This window comes from Quercus suber, unplaced genomic scaffold (genome assembly GCF_002906115.3).
Source record: "Quercus suber isolate HL8 unplaced genomic scaffold, Cork oak 2.0 scaffold_109, whole genome shotgun sequence".
NCBI classification, from domain to species: Eukaryota; Viridiplantae; Streptophyta; class Magnoliopsida; order Fagales; family Fagaceae; genus Quercus; species Quercus suber.
The window spans coordinates 1,382,023-1,401,018 of record NW_027069574.1 but is presented as its reverse complement, the minus strand read 5'-3'; the positions used below and the strand labels follow the sequence as shown (position 1 = coordinate 1,401,018).

The following is an 18,996-nucleotide window of genomic DNA, read 5'->3' as shown; positions in this document are numbered from 1 at the left end:
TGACTACACGAGAAAGTGCAAGAGATCCCCTTCAATGTTAGAGTTGCTTACTCTGCGCCCTTTGCCGTACGCTCATGCCCTGCTATTCTTGGTCATAATTGGGCCAGCTTAGTTAGGCTTTAGCGTGTGGCTTGGAGTGGGACTAAAAGGGACAAATAAAGCTCTAACTCCAATGGATTTCGGGTTTTTCTGTTAACTTTTAACAAGCTCAAAGTTACTATTAATTATATTTAATATTATTATATAAATATAATTGCACTTTAAGCTTTATTAATAAATTTTATCTTAAGACTTTATTAAATTTTTAACCCTTCATAAAAATATTCATAGTAATACAAAGTCATAATATATAATTGTCACTTTGAATATTACTATATCTTGATCCTTGAGTATGATTTAATCCTTTAAGTCATTCATATATATTTAAGAAATCCAATTTCAATAAATATAAATTTTTGTAACTCTTTACTAAAGTGGTTAGGCCAAACAGTCTGGATAACCAAACCTATTAAACTTATTTCAAGGGAATATTTTATATCTTTATAAAGAAATTATGAATTCATTCTTGAGAATATGTGTTTCTTCAACACTACATGTGGTTGCCTAATATTTTGAGGTTTTGACTGTTAAATTAGATCTCACTCATGATATATCAAAGTAATATACATTTCATGATCGAGTTCACTATTCTCTTTAGAATTGACAGTGCAAATAAAAGTCGTGAGATTTATTATTCATTTGATAGTCGTTAATAGAATAATAAATTTCACGGTGGTCCAATTTGATATGTCTTATACACTTAAAACATATTAACATATCAATTAGAAGTCTCCACTTCCATGATTAAGACAAGTCATTTTAGTTGACATGTTATAGTCTTTATAGATGAAATGCCCAATTTCATCATTAATGACGAACTAAGATTTTGAGTTTACAAAAAACTTGTGATTTATGTCTTCTGTGACTAAATTACATAAATCACATACTATGCATCTCAAGGACTATACGATAATGTCCAAATATTCATATTACCATAATTTTAAATAATAAAACAATCTTATTACTTATAACATAATGTCATACATAACATTATACAATAGGATTTTAGGGCATTAATCCTAACAATCTCCCACTTGCCCTTAAAGACTATTGTGCATTAATTTAACTCTCATTCCCTCCAGGTCTGACTCAAAAGTCTTATGGGGCAAGGCTTTGATAAAGGAACATGCTAGATTATTTGCACTAATAATCTTTGCTACAAACACATCTCCTCGAGCTACAATGTTTTGAATAATATGATACTTTCTTTCTATGTGCTTTCTTTTCTTGTGGTTCCTTTGATCCTTGGATTATGTAATTGCTCCACTATTGTCACAGAACAATGTAATTGGAACTTGCTCTATTCTCATAACACCAAGATCAGAAAGGAATTTCTTAAGCCAAACAGCCTCCTTTGCTGCTTCACAAGCAGTAACATATTTAGCTTCCATGGTGGAGTTAGCAATACAAGATTGCTTAACACTCCTCCAACTAATGGTTCCACCTCCCAAAGTGAACACACAACTTGAAGTGAACTTTCTGAAATCAAGATCTAACTAAAATCAGAATCTGTGTAGCCAATAGGTATTGAATCCTCACAATGGTAAACAAGCATACAGTCCCACATTCTCTTTAGATACTTAATAATATGCTTTACAACCTCCCAATGTTTTGGTCCTGGATTTGATTGATATCGGCTGACCATGCCAATTGAATAACAGATATTTGGTCTAGTACATAGCATGGTATACATGAGACTTCCCACTGTTGAAGCATAGAGAATTTGTCTCATCATCTTTTCCTTTTCAAGAGTCTTAGGCCGTTGGTCACCAGACAGAGGAAATCCATGTCTGAAAGGAAGTAATCATTTCTTGGAGTTTTGCATGCTAAACCTTGCTAGAATCTGATCTATATATCCAACTTGAGATAAGCCTAACATTCTATTATTTCAATCTCGCCAAAGCTTGATCCCTAGGATATAACTTGCTTCACTCAAGTCCTTCATATTAAATTGGCTTGACAATCAAATTTTAACTGATGACATTAACCCTACGTCATTTCCAATGAGTAGAATGTCATTAACATAAAGTACTAGGAAAGTACTACTTTATCTTGATGTCTCTTGTACACACATGGTTCATCAAGATTTTGTTCAAAACCAAATGACTTAATTGCTTGATCAAATCTGATGTTTGATGACCTAGATGCTTGCTTATGTTCATAAATGGATCTTTTCAACCTGTATACCATATGCTCTTGGTTTTTTGCTATGAAACCTTTTGGTTATATCATATAATTTCTTCTTCAATATTGCCATTTAGAAAAGCAGTCTTGACATTCATTTCCCAAATCTCATAATCATAATGAGCAGTATCACTACTATTAAAATTCAAGCACAGTGTTTCTTGCTAGGCCTAATGTTATGGTCTCTTTACATTCTGTGAAACAAGGTAAAGCCCTCTTCCACAAGCCCCGAGTGATTTACAAGCACTTAGAACAGCAACAAATGTGGTTTGATTTGGCTTGATGAGTCCCTCCTTTATCAATTTTCTATAGACACCATCAGCTTGATGCCCATGACCATGCATCCCACAGCCTATTATCATTGAGTTCCACAAAATAACATCACTAGAGATGGATCCAGTGCCAAAGACCATTTCTGCAGAATTTATAGTTTTACACTTGGCATCATATTAATTAGGGCTGTCATGTTAACCGCATCAAATGCATAGCCACGGCGAATTAAATGTGGGCATAAGAATGGATTAAACATAAAGAGTAACAGAATTGGCTGAAAGCCTAAAACTCCCTCTTCTTGCATTGAGTAAATAACTTCAGGGCATCTTCGGCATGTTCATTTTGTGCTAATCCTACCACCATGGCAGTCCAAGTAATCACATTCCTATGTTTCATTTTGTCAAAAACAATTGATGCTTGCTTCAAGGCACCACATTTAGAATACAAATTGAAAATTGCAGTAGACAAATTGGATTTAGACCTTTTCTATATAAACAACCATAAATGATTTTTCCACTACCCAAATCAGCTGTTTGAGCACAACTTTGAAGAAGGCTAACTCCAGTTCCGGAATCAAACCCACCACCACTTAATACCAACCTTTGAAAGAGGTTAACAGCTTCTCACACCAACCCATTTTGAACAAATCCTGAGATCATCAATTTCCATGAAATCAAATTTCTTACGGGCATGCTAACAAAAACTGATTGAGCACTTTCAACATCACCCATCTTACCATTCATATCAACCAATGAGGTAAGCACCAAAACATCATAACCCATTCCTAATCCAAATACACACCCGTGAACAAATTTTCCAAGTTTCAAATTTCTTGTTTCCATATAAGCTTGAATTATACTTGCTATAGTTACCTGACTTGGTCTAATTCCCAAACGATGCATATCAAAAAACAAACCAAAAGCCTCATTAAAATGGTGTGCCTGCATGTATCCACCTATCATAATTCCAACAAATTACTTCCCATTCAGCCATTGCATCAAAGACTCTTCGCGCTTCATCAATACTATTAAATTTCACCCCCAAAATTACTCCCCAAAATGTACTGATCGCTTTCAACCCCTTTGTCAACTGCTTTCCTTATTACTTCCCTACCCATTTCATAATCTAACAACCCCGTGGATGCCTTAGCGCATAATTACATGTATAACTATCAATTGCCAAATTGCATGACCCCATTATTTTAAACAGCTCATGGGTCTCACTGTAGTACTCATTTCTCAAATACCCACCAACCATGGCATTACATAGAGTGGCTTTTGGCTGGGAAAATTGATCAAACACGTGACGGGCATCGCCCACACGACCTAAATCACAATACGCCTTAACAAGTTTTGTAGCCAAAAATTGGTTTTTGGATACAGAATTGGTGATAATCTGAGCATGGATGGATTTGACGTGGAATAGGCCATCTGGATATATTTCTTCAAAAGCCACAAGAATCTGGAAACAATGGAAGATGATTGATAGGTTTGGGCATCAATGAAGGAAGTAGTAAAAGGACGTAAGGTGGAGTGAATGAGTCCGAGGGGTGTTTTAGGGCTGAAATTTCTGGTGTGAAAATGAAGAGAAACAAACCCAATGACAGGTTATTTAAAATAGTGTATAAAATACTATTTAACAGTTTTAAGCTAGCATTTATCATTTTGAATTTAATTTTTTATTCATTTTTATTCTATAAAATTTTCAAATAAAAAAAGTGAACTGTGGTTGTTTGTGAAAAAAACTCTAAAAGAATTTTTTTTAGTAAAATATGGTAAATATGGATAATATATGATTTGTTTTAAAAGGTAAGGACATTATTACCAAAAAATGCTCTAAGGACAAGCATAGCTAACTAAAAAAAGCACGTGTCTATTAGTATTATCCGAAGAGAGAGTGGGTGGGGGTAGAAAAGTAAATAAACCACCATGGGAGTTTGAAATTTTGCATCTAAACCGACTTTGGAAAATCTCTAACGGCTCCTAAAAAAAACTACATGAAACACTAAACTGACCAGTTTCTGTTCTCACCGCTATAGCCTCTGTTTGTCTCCATGGCTGACTACACGAGAAAGTGCAAGAAATCTTAGAAACAAAGAATAGGAAGGCGTAACTTGATGCAGTAAAATTAAAAAATAAATGAAAATTGAACTTGGAAAGACTTTTAATCTTTACTTCAATTCCACATATGCCCAAAATGTGTGATATCTCAATTAGTTCTATATGTATTTGTTCAAGAGAATAATTGAGATACTTAGGAAATTTGTATGTTTCTATTTTAATCATATGTATATTTGTTTAACTACCTTAGCAGTTACTTTATTTAATAACTCTTATTAAATAAATAATTAATTATCTAATTGGGTTAGCCTTTTGGGCCAGCTTAGTTAGGCTTTAGCGTGTGGCTTGGAGTGGGACTAAAAGGGACAAATAAAGCTCTAACTCCAATGGATTTCGGGTTTTTCTGTTAACTTTTAACAAGCTCAAAGTTACTATTAATTATATTTAATATTATTATATAAATATAATTGCACTTTAAGCTTTATTAATAAATTTTATCTTAAGACTTTATTAAATTTTTAACCCTTCATAAAAATATTCATAGTAATACAAAGTCATAATATATAATTGTCACTTTGAATATTACTATATCTTGATCCTTGAGTATGATTTAATCCTTTAAGTCATTCATATATATTTAAGAAATCCAATTTCAATAAATATAAATTTTTGTAACTCTTTACTAAAGTGGTTAGGCCAAACAGTCTGGATAACCAAACCTATTAAACTTATTTCAAGGGAATATTTTATATCTTTATAAAGAAATTATGAATTCATTCTTGAGAATATGTGTTTCTTCAACACTACATGTGGTTGCCTAATATTTTGAGGTTTTGACTGTTAAATTAGATCTCACTCATGATATATCAAAGTAATATACATTTCATGATCGAGTTCACTATTCTCTTTAGAATTGACAGTGCAAATAAAAGTCGTGAGATTTATTATTCATTTGATAGTCGTTAATAGAATAATAAATTTCACGGTGGTCCAATTTGATATGTCTTATACACTTAAAACATATTAACATATCAATTAGAAGTCTCCACTTCCATGATTAAGACAAGTCATTTTAGTTGACATGTTATAGTCTTTATAGATGAAATGCCCAATTTCATCATTAATGACGAACTAAGATTTTGAGTTTACAAAAAACTTGTGATTTATGTCTTCTGTGACTAAATTACATAAATCACATACTATGCATCTCAAGGACTATACGATAATGTCCAAATATTCATATTACCATAATTTTAAATAATAAAACAATCTTATTACTTATAACATAATGTCATACATAACATTATACAATAGGATTTTAGGGCATTAATCCTAACAATCTCCCACTTGCCCTTAAAGACTATTGTGCATTAATTTAACTCTCATTCCCTCCAGGTCTGACTCAAAAGTCTTATGGGGCAAGGCTTTGATAAAGGAACATGCTAGATTATTTGCACTAATAATCTTTGCTACAAACACATCTCCTCGAGCTACAATGTTTTGAATAATATGATACTTTCTTTCTATGTGCTTTCTTTTCTTGTGGTTCCTTTGATCCTTGGATTATGTAATTGCTCCACTATTGTCACAGAACAATGTAATTGGAACTTGCTCTATTCTCATAACACCAAGATCAGAAAGGAATTTCTTAAGCCAAACAGCCTCCTTTGCTGCTTCACAAGCAGTAACATATTTAGCTTCCATGGTGGAGTTAGCAATACAAGATTGCTTAACACTCCTCCAACTAATGGTTCCACCTCCCAAAGTGAACACACAACTTGAAGTGAACTTTCTGAAATCAAGATCTAACTAAAATCAGAATCTGTGTAGCCAATAGGTATTGAATCCTCACAATGGTAAACAAGCATACAGTCCCACATTCTCTTTAGATACTTAATAATATGCTTTACAACCTCCCAATGTTTTGGTCCTGGATTTGATTGATATCGGCTGACCATGCCAATTGAATAACAGATATTTGGTCTAGTACATAGCATGGTATACATGAGACTTCCCACTGTTGAAGCATAGAGAATTTGTCTCATCATCTTTTCCTTTTCAAGAGTCTTAGGCCGTTGGTCACCAGACAGAGGAAATCCATGTCTGAAAGGAAGTAATCATTTCTTGGAGTTTTGCATGCTAAACCTTGCTAGAATCTGATCTATATATCCAACTTGAGATAAGCCTAACATTCTATTATTTCAATCTCGCCAAAGCTTGATCCCTAGGATATAACTTGCTTCACTCAAGTCCTTCATATTAAATTGGCTTGACAATCAAATTTTAACTGATGACATTAACCCTACGTCATTTCCAATGAGTAGAATGTCATTAACATAAAGTACTAGGAAAGTACTACTTTATCTTGATGTCTCTTGTACACACATGGTTCATCAAGATTTTGTTCAAAACCAAATGACTTAATTGCTTGATCAAATCTGATGTTTGATGACCTAGATGCTTGCTTATGTTCATAAATGGATCTTTTCAACCTGTATACCATATGCTCTTGGTTTTTTGCTATGAAACCTTTTGGTTATATCATATAAATTTCTTCTTCAATATTGCCATTTAGAAAAGCAGTCTTGACATTCATTTCCCAAATCTCATAATCATAATGAGCAGTATCACTACTATTAAAATTAAAATTCACTTAAGTCAAGTCATGTAAAATTATGTAAAAATAAATGATTGTTATTGTAACTGTATAAATCCATAAGGATACTATTTTTAATTTTACTTAAAGTTAATGTTGTTTGTTATGTATAAAAAAATTAATATTTTTATAAATTATAGCGTAAAATATATAATCTAATTATTATTTGTTTTTGAAAAGTAAATATTAAATAGAAAAAGCAGGGTATTCCTAACCATGCTCGGAAAGCGAGCAAAACCGACGAAGGGAAGCACGTTGTCTGTAGTATGGGTACAATAGTAAATAAACCACCAATGGGAGTTTGAAATTTTGCTTCTAAACCGACTATGGGAAAATCTCTATATATAGGCTCTAACGGCTCCTAAAAAAACTGCAAGAAACACCAAACTGACCCCAGTTTTGTGTTCTCACAACAATAGCCTATGTTTGTGTCCATGGCTGACTACACGAGAAAGTGCAAGAGATCCCCTTCAATGTTAGAGTTGCTTACTCTGCGACCTTTGCCGTACGCTCATGCCCTGCTATTCTTGGCCATAATCTCCATGTTTCTTGGTATTTCTTGGCGTTTCAACCGCAATTACTGCGTCAAGAAATCTACTTTAGGATCACAGATAGGTTGGGTAGTCCGATCGACCCCGCTCGTGTTGGTGATCACCTTGCATATTTCGGCCTCCTCAGAGATTTCCAAACTCAAGTCTCAGATGATGGGAATGGAAGTTGACAACAACAATATTTCAAGAAACCATTGCTGTTCGTTCAAGAAAGGGTTAAAGACTTGGGCTCTTGCCGCGTTCATTGCATTCTTGGTTTTCTTGGCAAAATACCAACATATTGTTCAGAGGAAGACTTGGTTTTTCAAGTGATTTTAATTTTTAAATTTTTTTTTGTCCATGTTGCTTTTCTTTTCTACCAATTTGTACATCAATTTTTGGTTAGGATATATCATATTGAAAGCTTTATGTACCATGATTACACGTTTATGAATTTTCTAATGAAAGTTCCCAGGTTTCGTTCTAAAAAAAAAAAAAAAAAAGGTTTTTGAATGAAACCCTTGATTGCACAGATATTCATTGGCTGTTTATGTGGTATGGACAGATAAGAATAAAAATTTGTGAAATTAAATAATCCAGTCTATTTTTAATATTAGTGAATTTGGTAAATTTTTTATTATGCAAATTAAGGCGATATTTTTTGGATAAAATAGTTTTTGATATATAAACTTTAAATAATTTTTTTTAATCCTTAAACTTTGTAAATTTTTTTTAATAGCTTAGAGACAAAAATAGGAATAAATTTTTTTAATAATAATTTTGGGATGAAAATAATTTTTTGGTAAAATCTATGGATAGAAAGTAAAACATTTTTAATAGTTTAGGGATGAAAAAACAAACTTTTTAAAGTTTAAGGAATAAAAATAAACATTTTGTAAAGTTTAGGGACCAAAATAATATTTTACTTTTTTTTTTTTTTTTTGAAATGTCCATTATGCTGTTCTGTGCTAACCCTACTAGAATGATAGTCCAAAGTAATCACATTTAGGGTCAAATAAAAGTAAAAGTTAGCTAAAATAGTACAGTAAGACTCATAAATAGTACCAAAAAATGCAATGGGTCCCATGAATAGTAAAATAAGCTAGCTTTTTAAGCTGGAGCCAAATGCACACTCATTTGGTCAAAAATAATGGATGCCTTGTTCATGGCACCACATTTAGAATTCAAATCAATAATTGCATCCCATAAAAAAATCAATAATTGCAATATACAAATTGAGATTTGACTTTAGACCTTTGCTATATATACAACCACGGATGATTTTCCCACCATCCAAATAAGTTGTTTGAGCAAAAAATCTGAAGGAGCCTAACCATGGTTCTTGAATCATATTAAAAACCAATTGAGCAATTTCAACATCACCATTTTTTCTACACATATCAATCAATGAGGTAAGAACCAAAACATCATAACCCATTCCTAATCCAAATACACCCCCTTAAACACATTTTCCAAATTTCAAATTTCTTGTTTCTATGCAAGCTTGAATTATACTTAAACATCAACATCAGCATCAGCATTGACAAGCCTACTTCCCAAACGATACATATCAAAAAACAGACGAAAAGCCTCATTAACATCAGCATCGATAGCCCCTTTTAAAAGCAACTTAACCTTAACTGGCTCATCTACATCATGGAGAACACAACTGGTATTTGGTACATAACCAGAAGCCTCAGCCTCCAGCCTTAAGAGTTCCAAAAATCGATGAATATAAACATAATTTGTATGAGAATCATCTCCAGCAAAAAATGTGTAGACCTGGTTTCCGAATTCAATTAAACTATATTCAGGTGTTTTCTTAGGTCCTGTGTCCTCATCAGGCCTTGAATCTAATTAATTTACAGGATCCCATCTCCTTACTTCAGCATAAATATTTGATAACACAAAATAAAAATTCCAGGATTTGCGGAATCTAGATGAAGTAATTAATTTGCAGTTTGTATACCCATAGCAATGTTTTTATGAGTTCGATGTCCACTCAGAAAAGCTTCAAGCACAACACTGCCTGGTTCAAAAGGTATCTATTTGACCATTGCCTCAGCTTCCTTTAGACGGCCTGCCCAGCCAAGAAGATCCATAATACAAGCATAGTGTTTCTTGCTAGGCCTAATGTTATGGTCTCTTTACATTCTGTGAAACAAGGTAAAGCCCTCTTCCACATGCCGCGAGTGATTTACAAGCACTTAGAACAGCAATAAATGTGGTTTGATTTGGCTTGATGAGTCCCTCCTTTATCAATTTTCTATAGACACCATCAGCTTGATGCTCATGACCATGCATCCCACAGCTTGTTATCATTGAGTTCCACAAAATAACATCACTAGAGATGGATCCAGTGCCAACGACTATTTCTGCAGAATTTATTGTTTTACACTTGGCATACATATTAATTAGGGCTGTCATGTTAACCGCATCAAATGCATAGCCACGGCAAATTAAATGTGGGCATAAGAATGGATTAAACATAAAGAGTAATAGAATTGGCTGAAAGCCTGAAACTCCCTCTTCTTGCATTGAGTAAATAACTTCAGGGCATCTTCGGCATGTTCATTTTGTGCTAATCCTACCACCATGGCAGTCCAAGTAATCACATTCCTATTTTTCATTTTGTCAAAAACAATTGATGCCTGCTTCAAGGCACCACATTTAGAATACAAATTGAAAATTGCAGTAGACAAATTGGATTTAGACCTTTTCTATATATACAACCATAAATGATTTTTCCACTACCCAAATCATTTGTTTGAGCACAACTTTGAAGAAGGCTAACTCCAGTTCCGGAATCAAACCCACCACCACTTAAGACCAACCTTTGAAAGAGGTCAACAGCTTCTCGCGCCAACCCATTTTGAACAAATCCTGAGATCATCACTTTCCATGAAATCAAATTTGTTATGGGCATGCTAACAAAAACTGATTGAGCACTTTCAACATCACCCATCTTACCATTCATATCAATCAATGAGGTAAGCACCAAAACATCATAACCCATTCCTAATCCAAATACACCCCCGTGAACAAATTTTCCAAGTTTCAAATTTCTTGTTTCCATATAAGCTTGAATTATACTTGCCTTAGTTACCTGACTTGGTCTAATTCCCAAACGATGCATATCAAAAAACAAACCAAAAGCCTCATTAAAATGGTGTGCCTGCTTGTATCCAATCAAATTCCAACAAATTACTTCCCTTTCAGCCATTGCATCAAAGACTCTTCAAGCTTCATCAATACCATTAAATTTCACCAAGAAATTATTAATTGAACTCCCCAAAAAGTACTGATCGCTATCAGCCCCTTTGTCAACTGCTTTCCTTATTACTTCCCTACCCATTTCATAATCACAATCCCGTGGATGCCTTAGCACATAATTACATGTATACTATCAATTGCCAAATTGCACGACCCATTATTTTAAACAACTCGTGGGTCTCAATGTAGCACTCATTTCTCAAATACCCACCAACCATGGCATTACATAGAATGGTTTTTGGCTGAGAAAATTCATCAAACACATGACGGGCATCGCCCACACGACCTAAATCACAATAAGCCTTAACAAGTTTTGTAGCCAAAAATTGGTTTTTGGATACAGAATTGGTGATAATCTGAGCATGGATGCATTTGACGTGGAATAGGCCATCTGGGTATATTCCTGCAAAAGCCACAAGAATCTGGAAACAATGAAGGAAGTAGTAAAAGTACGTAAGGTAGTGAATGAGTCTGAAGGGTGTTTTGGGGCTGAAATTTCTGGTGTGAAAATGAAGAGAAACAAACCCAATGACAGGTTATTTAAAATTGTGTATAAAATACTATAATAGTTTTAAGCTAGCATTTATCATTTTGAATTTAATTTTTTATTCATTTTTATTTTATAAAATTTTCAAAGAAAAAAAAAGTGAATTATGGTTTTTTTATTATTATAGTAAAATAGAGTAAATATGGATAATATAATATGATTTGTTTTAAAAAGTAAGGACATTATTACTAAAAAATGCTCTAAAGGCAAGCATACCAACGAAAAAAAGCACGTGTCTATTAGTATTATCCAAAGAAAGAGTGGGTGGGGGTAGAAAAGTAAATAATCCACCATGGGAGTTTGAAATTTTGCGTCTAAACCGACTATGGAAAATCTCTAACAGCTCCTTAAAAAAACTACATGAAACACTAAACTGACCAGTTTCTGTTCTCACCGCAAACACAGTTTTGCATCTCATATAAAAACACATAGCGGAAATAAATGAATTTACTTCATACATGTGAGATAACATGGAACGTACGTATTTTAGAAACAAAGAATAGGGAGGCATAACTTGATGTTGTAAAATTAAAAAATAAATGAAGATTGAACTTTGGAAGACTTTCAATCTTCACTCCAATTCCACATATATCCAAGATGTGTGGTCTCTTAATCAATTCTATATGTATTTGTTCAAGAGAATAATTGAGATTAGGGGTGTCAATGTTCGACCCAATCTGCAAATGCGACACGAACCCGACATGGGATTTATGGGTTAGGGTTGGGCTTTAATGGGTTTGGGTTATAAACGGGTTGACCTGAAAGCGACACAATAAGAAACGCGTCATAAGCAGGTCAACCCGTGTAACCCGCAATAGACACGTTTGATATACTAATTTATTTGTGTCAACCTGAAATGACCCACTTAACACAACCCGTTTAATTTGTATAACAAATAAATATACATTTTATTTTAGATTTGTCAAATATCTTTTATATCCAACATATATTTTAAATTTAAAAAGAAAAGTGAGTAATTACAAAAACTTATACGGGATATAATTGGAAATTGAAACTTTACAAACCCTAGATCTCTAAACCCTACAAACCCTAAATCTCTAAACCTTCTTATAAATATCTAGTTTTATTTTTATTTTTTTTTAATTTCAGCCATACTACTCACTCTACAATCTTATAGTCTCACACTCAATTTTCAAACTCAAAGTCTCAAACCGATTATTGCTCTCTCTCTCTCTCTCTCTCTCTCTCTCTCTCTCTCTCTCTCATATGTTTAGTGAGTTTTAGAATTAAAGAAAACCGTTTTCTTGGTGTTTCAAAATTTTGCAGTAATTTTTTCTACATAATGTTTTTGTTCTATAAACTTTAGTTTACTATTTGTTCTAATTCTTTCAATATTGATACTTAGCATTTAGCATGTTCCAAGCATATTATATTTTTGTTGAACTATGTTATTTTATTTTTGTTAAACTATATTATTTTTGTTAAATCTATAAACTTTGTTATTTTAAATTTGGGTTGAAGTGTATGCACTTCTTTTGGAGTGTAAAGAATTTATTTCTAGATGAATGTTATATTTTTGTTGAACTATATTATTTTGAATGTAGGTTGAAGACTTGAAGTGTATGCAGTACTTTTGGGATGTAAAAAAAATTATTTATAGATGGATGTTATATTTAATATTATGTAGGTTGAAATGGGTTGTGTTACATTCGTGTCAACCCAACACGACTCGTTTATTAAGCGTGTCAAATGGGTTGGGTCAAGTTAATCCGCCTTATTAACAGGTCAGGTTAGGGTTGAAGGATCATGACACGATTATTAAATGAGTTAGGTTAGGGTTGAGCCATTTAGTCGAATACCCCTACCTCGACACGACACAAACCCGATATGCTAATCCGAATTAACACCCCTAATTGAGATACTTACGAAATCTGTATGTTTCTCTTTTAATCAGATGTATATTTCTTTAATTACCTTAGCAGTTACTTTATTTAAAAACCCATTTAGAAAACCTATGACAACCCAAAAATCAAACCTTAGAAGAAGAAATTTGGATTTAGATTCCGAAGTGATTTGGACTGTCTCTCTTGGTATCGGGAGGACTAGTGCAAAAGCTTTTTTGAGATGGAATGGTTGAAATAGTGCTGAATTTTCCTCAATTTGTTTTTTAAGTTCTAACTCCATTGGAGGGGTCTTTGAAACTAGTGAAGCTCAGGCGAGCTTTCTATGATTGGTAGAAAAACAGCAAAGCTAATGTATTTGAGTTAATAAGAAATCTAAGTTTGGGACTTAAGGTAGTAATGATCTCCGGCATCAATTGAGAACCCAAAGGGTTTGTCAACGTGAGGAAACTTCAGGCTGTTGTTTGGTTATTGGAGACTGGCAATTTGTGGCATGATGGTAAATTGACTTAGGTACTGGTAGGCAGCAGCGAGATTGAACAATGGCTTAGTGGTGAATCGGCTTGGGTAAGGTAACTTATAGCATCTACTCCTGATAATAGCTTATTATCATTAGTTCAAGAAACCAATCGGTTTTTGGTTTAGGCAGAGATTGAGCCACAAATCTCTTATTTAACTATCAGAAATTTTACCAGTTGAGCTAACTGAAACCCACAGTCAATTGTTACTTGGTTTAGGTAAGGTGATACATTTTTTCCCTTCTTAAAACATACTATGATGACATGTGACAACTTCCTACATTTATATCCACACGTGGCATATAATTTAAAATTTCGAATTAAGAGCATTTCTTTACAATGGTATTTCTGTTCATGTTTTAATTTTTATTTATGACCATTAGTTCTTACTTTGTTATTTGCTAATTAATTTCCCCAGCCATTCTCCTTCTAGCTATTATTCAATTATTAATGTATCACAATTAATTTCTACTAATATTTAAATTTAAATCAATTTCTTTTAATAGTTTAATTTAACGTAAAGAAACCCAAAAATCTTTGTTTTTCCTCTCTTTTTTTTGGTTCCATTACTTTAAAATAATGCAAATATAGTAAAACGATTATACAAAAATTTTCAAGCTTCTTACTTTGGCCTCATAATTATCCCAAAAAAAAAAAAAAAAAAATCCATAAGTAAGACTCTTTCCCCACTTTGTCATTGCACATTAACTCCTTTATTTTTTTTGTTAGGAACTTATGGGAATGGATAGGAATTGAAGGAAAATTGATTTAATTCAAGGTAGTCACTATTCATAGAGAAATATTAAGGAAGTAAAAAAATGCACTAAGCAATTAATTGACTTATTCTTTATTGAATGGAAATGTAATTACAAGTAGATATTTATAGAATCATAAAACTATTCTATTGACCCACATGACCTTATATTAATGGATCTATTATCCTCCATGTGCATTAATAATTCCAACATGTGTAAATGTGATTTACATACTTGGAATTAATTGCAACTAGTTAATTATCTAATTAACTAAGTGCCTAACTAACAAAATGCAACATTACAACAATTATTATCTATATACCTATTGGGGTTCCTAACATTTCCCCTTCAAAACACCTTGTCCACAAGGGTAATGTTAAATTTAGTCCCTCAATTACTAATTGTGTTAAGAACCACAAGGCTTATCAGTCAAACTATTTTGTATTGTATTTTTAAGAAGGTTACCTATGTTAATTGTGTAGATTCAAAACTATTTTTGGTTAAAGTACTAACTTGGCCCTTCAACTAAAGGGTAGTGTTCAATGTAGTCAATCAACTATTTATTTTGTCAATTTGGTCATTCCACTATCAATGGTGCCAATATATATCCTAATATTGAATACAGTTATATATATATATATACATATATTAGGTCTTAAAGGCTGAACATATTGTATGGGCAATTTTTATTGAAGTAAGGAATATTTGGTATTTATTTATAATTCAATTATTGGGAGAGGAAAATTTGAATCCTGGATGTCTTATTAAAAATACCAAGAGGTGTCAACTAATTGAGTTATATACCTCTTAGCATATATTGGTAATTTCACATGTATAATATATACCCTTAATATAGAAAAGGTAAAATATTATATAATTCTAGGTACCCCATTTTGTTTCAGTCTATTCTCGGAGTCTAAGGTCCCAATGACAAAGAAAGACACATTCTTTACTAAAAATATCAACCCTGTGTGTTAAAGCTCAACAAATCACCCCTAAAAGGCCCATTCTTTACTCCACACACTTTACACATTCCCCACACAATGTCGATTTAGTGTAAGCAACGCCGCCCCCCCTCCAAAAAGTCATCGTTAGAACACCCACAAGTGTTATGTTGGCCGTCCCCAACCATCGACAATTGCAAAACACTTAAATAAGTACAATGTGAATTCAAATTAAGAGGAAACTTCAAATAGATTAAGAATAGATAGTTGCAATACATTTTACATACATACCCCTCCAAGCTAAGATGCAAACAATGTAGTCGAGCCCTCTAAACTTCTATTAGTTACTGACTCTATGATTCCTTTCCGCACTCTAGCTTTAGATTCACAATTGAGCTCCCATTGCAGTCTCCAAGTCTCCTTGATTGTACCATGGTGGCCAATACTTCCCAAGCTCCAATCAACACTCACATCTCAGAGTTAGTGATGGGTTTGATCTCCTTTTTTGAAATTTGGCAATGGTGAAAGGGATAGAGAGATAAGTTTGGGCTTTTCTCTAGGGTTATGGGTTCTCTTCTCTCTGAATCTTCATATGAAAATTGGGTATCTCAAATTCATAGGAAATGAGAGTATATAATATGTATTGTGAAGGCATGGGTTAGAAGTTAGAATATGTTAAGTTATGGTTTTTCACATTACATTTATGTTGGCTTTTTCCATGACAAAAAGTGTTGTAATTGCATTAATTTATTTCTTTGAATTTTGTGGGATTTTATTGTGTTGGGTTTAGTTTTAAGTTGGTGAAAATTGCTCAAGAAGTTGATCTTGCGACTTGTCTTGTGAGTGGTGCAACCCGCGAAATTCACATGAGAAGCACATACTAGAAGTTAAAGAGTCAAGTGCTAGACTATATTTTGCGAGTCACTTTGCGACTTAGGCCAAGTCGCGAGTGATCCGTGAAACTCTTTGCTTGGAGGATTTTATGTGTGACTCTTATACCATTCACCCATACTATATATACTCTCATTACCCATAAAAGTGAAAGGAGTCTATTCGGAAGAAAACCCTAGAGAAGTTTCTACAACACACCCACCTTTTATAGAGAGAGCTACTCATCTTTAAGTGAGAAAACCTTGTAGTCTCATATCTTTCCCTCTCCCATTGTTATACCTTGAGAGGAAATTTGTACTTAATCACAACCCACACCTATTTAGAGGGTAGAGAGTGATTTGGAGCTTGGAAAGTATTGGAGATTTGCCAAAAGAAGCCGGTGAGGCTTAGCGGATGAAATCGGGCGGTATTGCGGGATCTGGATAACTAGTGAATACAAGACTTCGAAAAGTCTGTTGGTAGTTGGAGCTTAGAGGGCTAAAGTACATTGGGTAGATTAGGCGTGAATGGTCTTTTTGATATTCATGTACTCCAACTTATTCACTAGTAGATCGATTTCGGCTTGGAGGGCCGCAGAGAGATTTTTTGCCTAGTACTTCAGTTTCCTCTTCGATAACACATCTCGGTGTTATCTTTGTGTTTGCATCTCTTTTCTCTACTCTTTAAACTTTACATTTATTGCTTATTGTACTTGCTTGGCTTAGAGTAGTGTTCAGGTTTATTGCCCTTGATTTACTCTTGTTTCGCACTTAGATAAGTTAGAGTAAAAGCAATTAAACCGTAATTTAAAATTGGGGGTCTAAACAAGTATTAGTGATTTCACACCAATTAAGCTTTCAAAACAATAGGGAGAAAAATAATTGAATTGTGTTAGATGAGAATAGTTTCTTAAAACTGAAGAGCGGGCAAAGTAATTGTCCAACCATTTTTCAATTCTTGATTTCGTACCACAAATGACCTCATAGACCCAATTTCAAAGGAGCAAAATTCTTCAGTCAGCAACTTCAATTTCAGCACTTACACACTCCACCTCAGTAACTTAATACAACTTAAACACCCACAAAATACAAGTTACAATGAAATTGTGAATTAATTATGAAGAGTACAAAATTGGGGATGACAGACTCATTTAAGTAGACCTGACGGTGGGAGATATGATGGATGGACTCCTCCCTATAATAGACGGATGATCCCTCGATACAAATGGATTCAAGTCACATGAATGCAGGGTAGACAGATACCAAAGCCACGTGGTACCTACATGGTTTTAAGTGGGCTCTAAGGAATTTTAAATGGAAATGACTTGCGTCCCACGGTTAACCTTGATCAGTAGAATCCCAACATGAGAAGAATCCCATAATATACGCACATTTATGATGATCTTCCCCGTAAGGAAAAACCTTCCTAGGCAAGAAACGAAAGTTGGTTCTACGCTATTATAAAAACCCAAAACCCTCAGAAAACAAGGTACGCATAATTTTCCTCAGTTCTAACACTCTAGAGTTGTGAAAAAGTTCTCTAAGTTAACCATCAGAGGGTTTTTGGCCGGTACTACATTGGTACACTCCTAAGGTCTTCTTGTTTTGTGTTGTGCAGGTATTCTCTTAAGCATGTGAGGACTGTGTAACTAACTAACGATTCTCGGCATCATCGGTTGGCGCTGTCTGTGGGAAACAAGGAGATAAGCCATACTTACCGCTTCCCCGACAAAAAGTTGCATGGTATTTACTCGTTCGATGGCAACAACCACTAACAATCAGGGTGACGAACCGCGTACCACTGCCCTAGAGAGACAAGTTCAAACCCTCGCAGCAGTAGTGGAACACCTTACTAAGTAGAATCATGACCTAGAAGAGCAGTTGCGCTAGAAGAATGCAACACTTAACACCCAGGAAGAGGACCAGGAAGGAACCAGTGCTATAAGAAGGAACCAAGAGGGGCCAGAAAGTAGTAATGCCCCAAGCAAACAAGAGTGACAAGATTCCAGCCGTCCATTTGCCACATATATGGCACCATCTCACATAGTCTAGGAGATACAGATGATAAAGGAATAGATAGATATCATGATGAACGCCCTAAGAGGACAGGTGTCCATCGACCTCGATGACTTGGTCCATCGAACTGATTCACCATTCACTGCGTCCGTCACGTCGTTCCCCTTACCACCGAAGTTTCGTATACCTCAGGTGGAAAGCCACGACGGATCTAAGGACCCCTTAGATCACCTGGAGTCCTTCAAGACTCTGATGCACTTGCAAAGAGTGGCAGACGAGATTATGTGCAGGGCCTTCCCCACTATGCTGAAGGGCCCCGCAAAGATTTGGTTCAGCAGGTTGACACCCAATTCCATTGGTACCTTTAAGGAATTGAGCGCCTAGTTTGCCTTACACTTTATTAGGGGGCA

At 34.2% G+C, this 18,996-nt stretch overlaps 1 protein-coding gene and 1 pseudogene across 1 annotated transcript; both read right to left on the bottom strand.

Annotated features, from left to right (window-relative positions):
• Positions 1-2,428: 2,428 nt before the first annotated feature.
• Positions 2,429-4,047, bottom strand: LOC136068317 (pentatricopeptide repeat-containing protein At1g11290, chloroplastic-like; annotated as a pseudogene).
• Positions 4,048-9,268: 5,221 nt separating this feature from the next.
• Positions 9,269-11,611, bottom strand: LOC111983989 (pentatricopeptide repeat-containing protein At3g12770; the record flags this gene model as incomplete). The annotated part of the gene is given in 6 exon segments (XM_065775306.1): positions 9,269-9,716; positions 9,719-10,000; positions 10,002-10,342; positions 10,345-10,512; positions 10,515-11,206; positions 11,208-11,611. Coding segments are annotated over 6 exon segments (2,286 nt in total), but the record flags the coding sequence as incomplete, so codon positions are not given.
• Between the last annotated feature and the right edge of the window lie 7,385 nt (positions 11,612-18,996).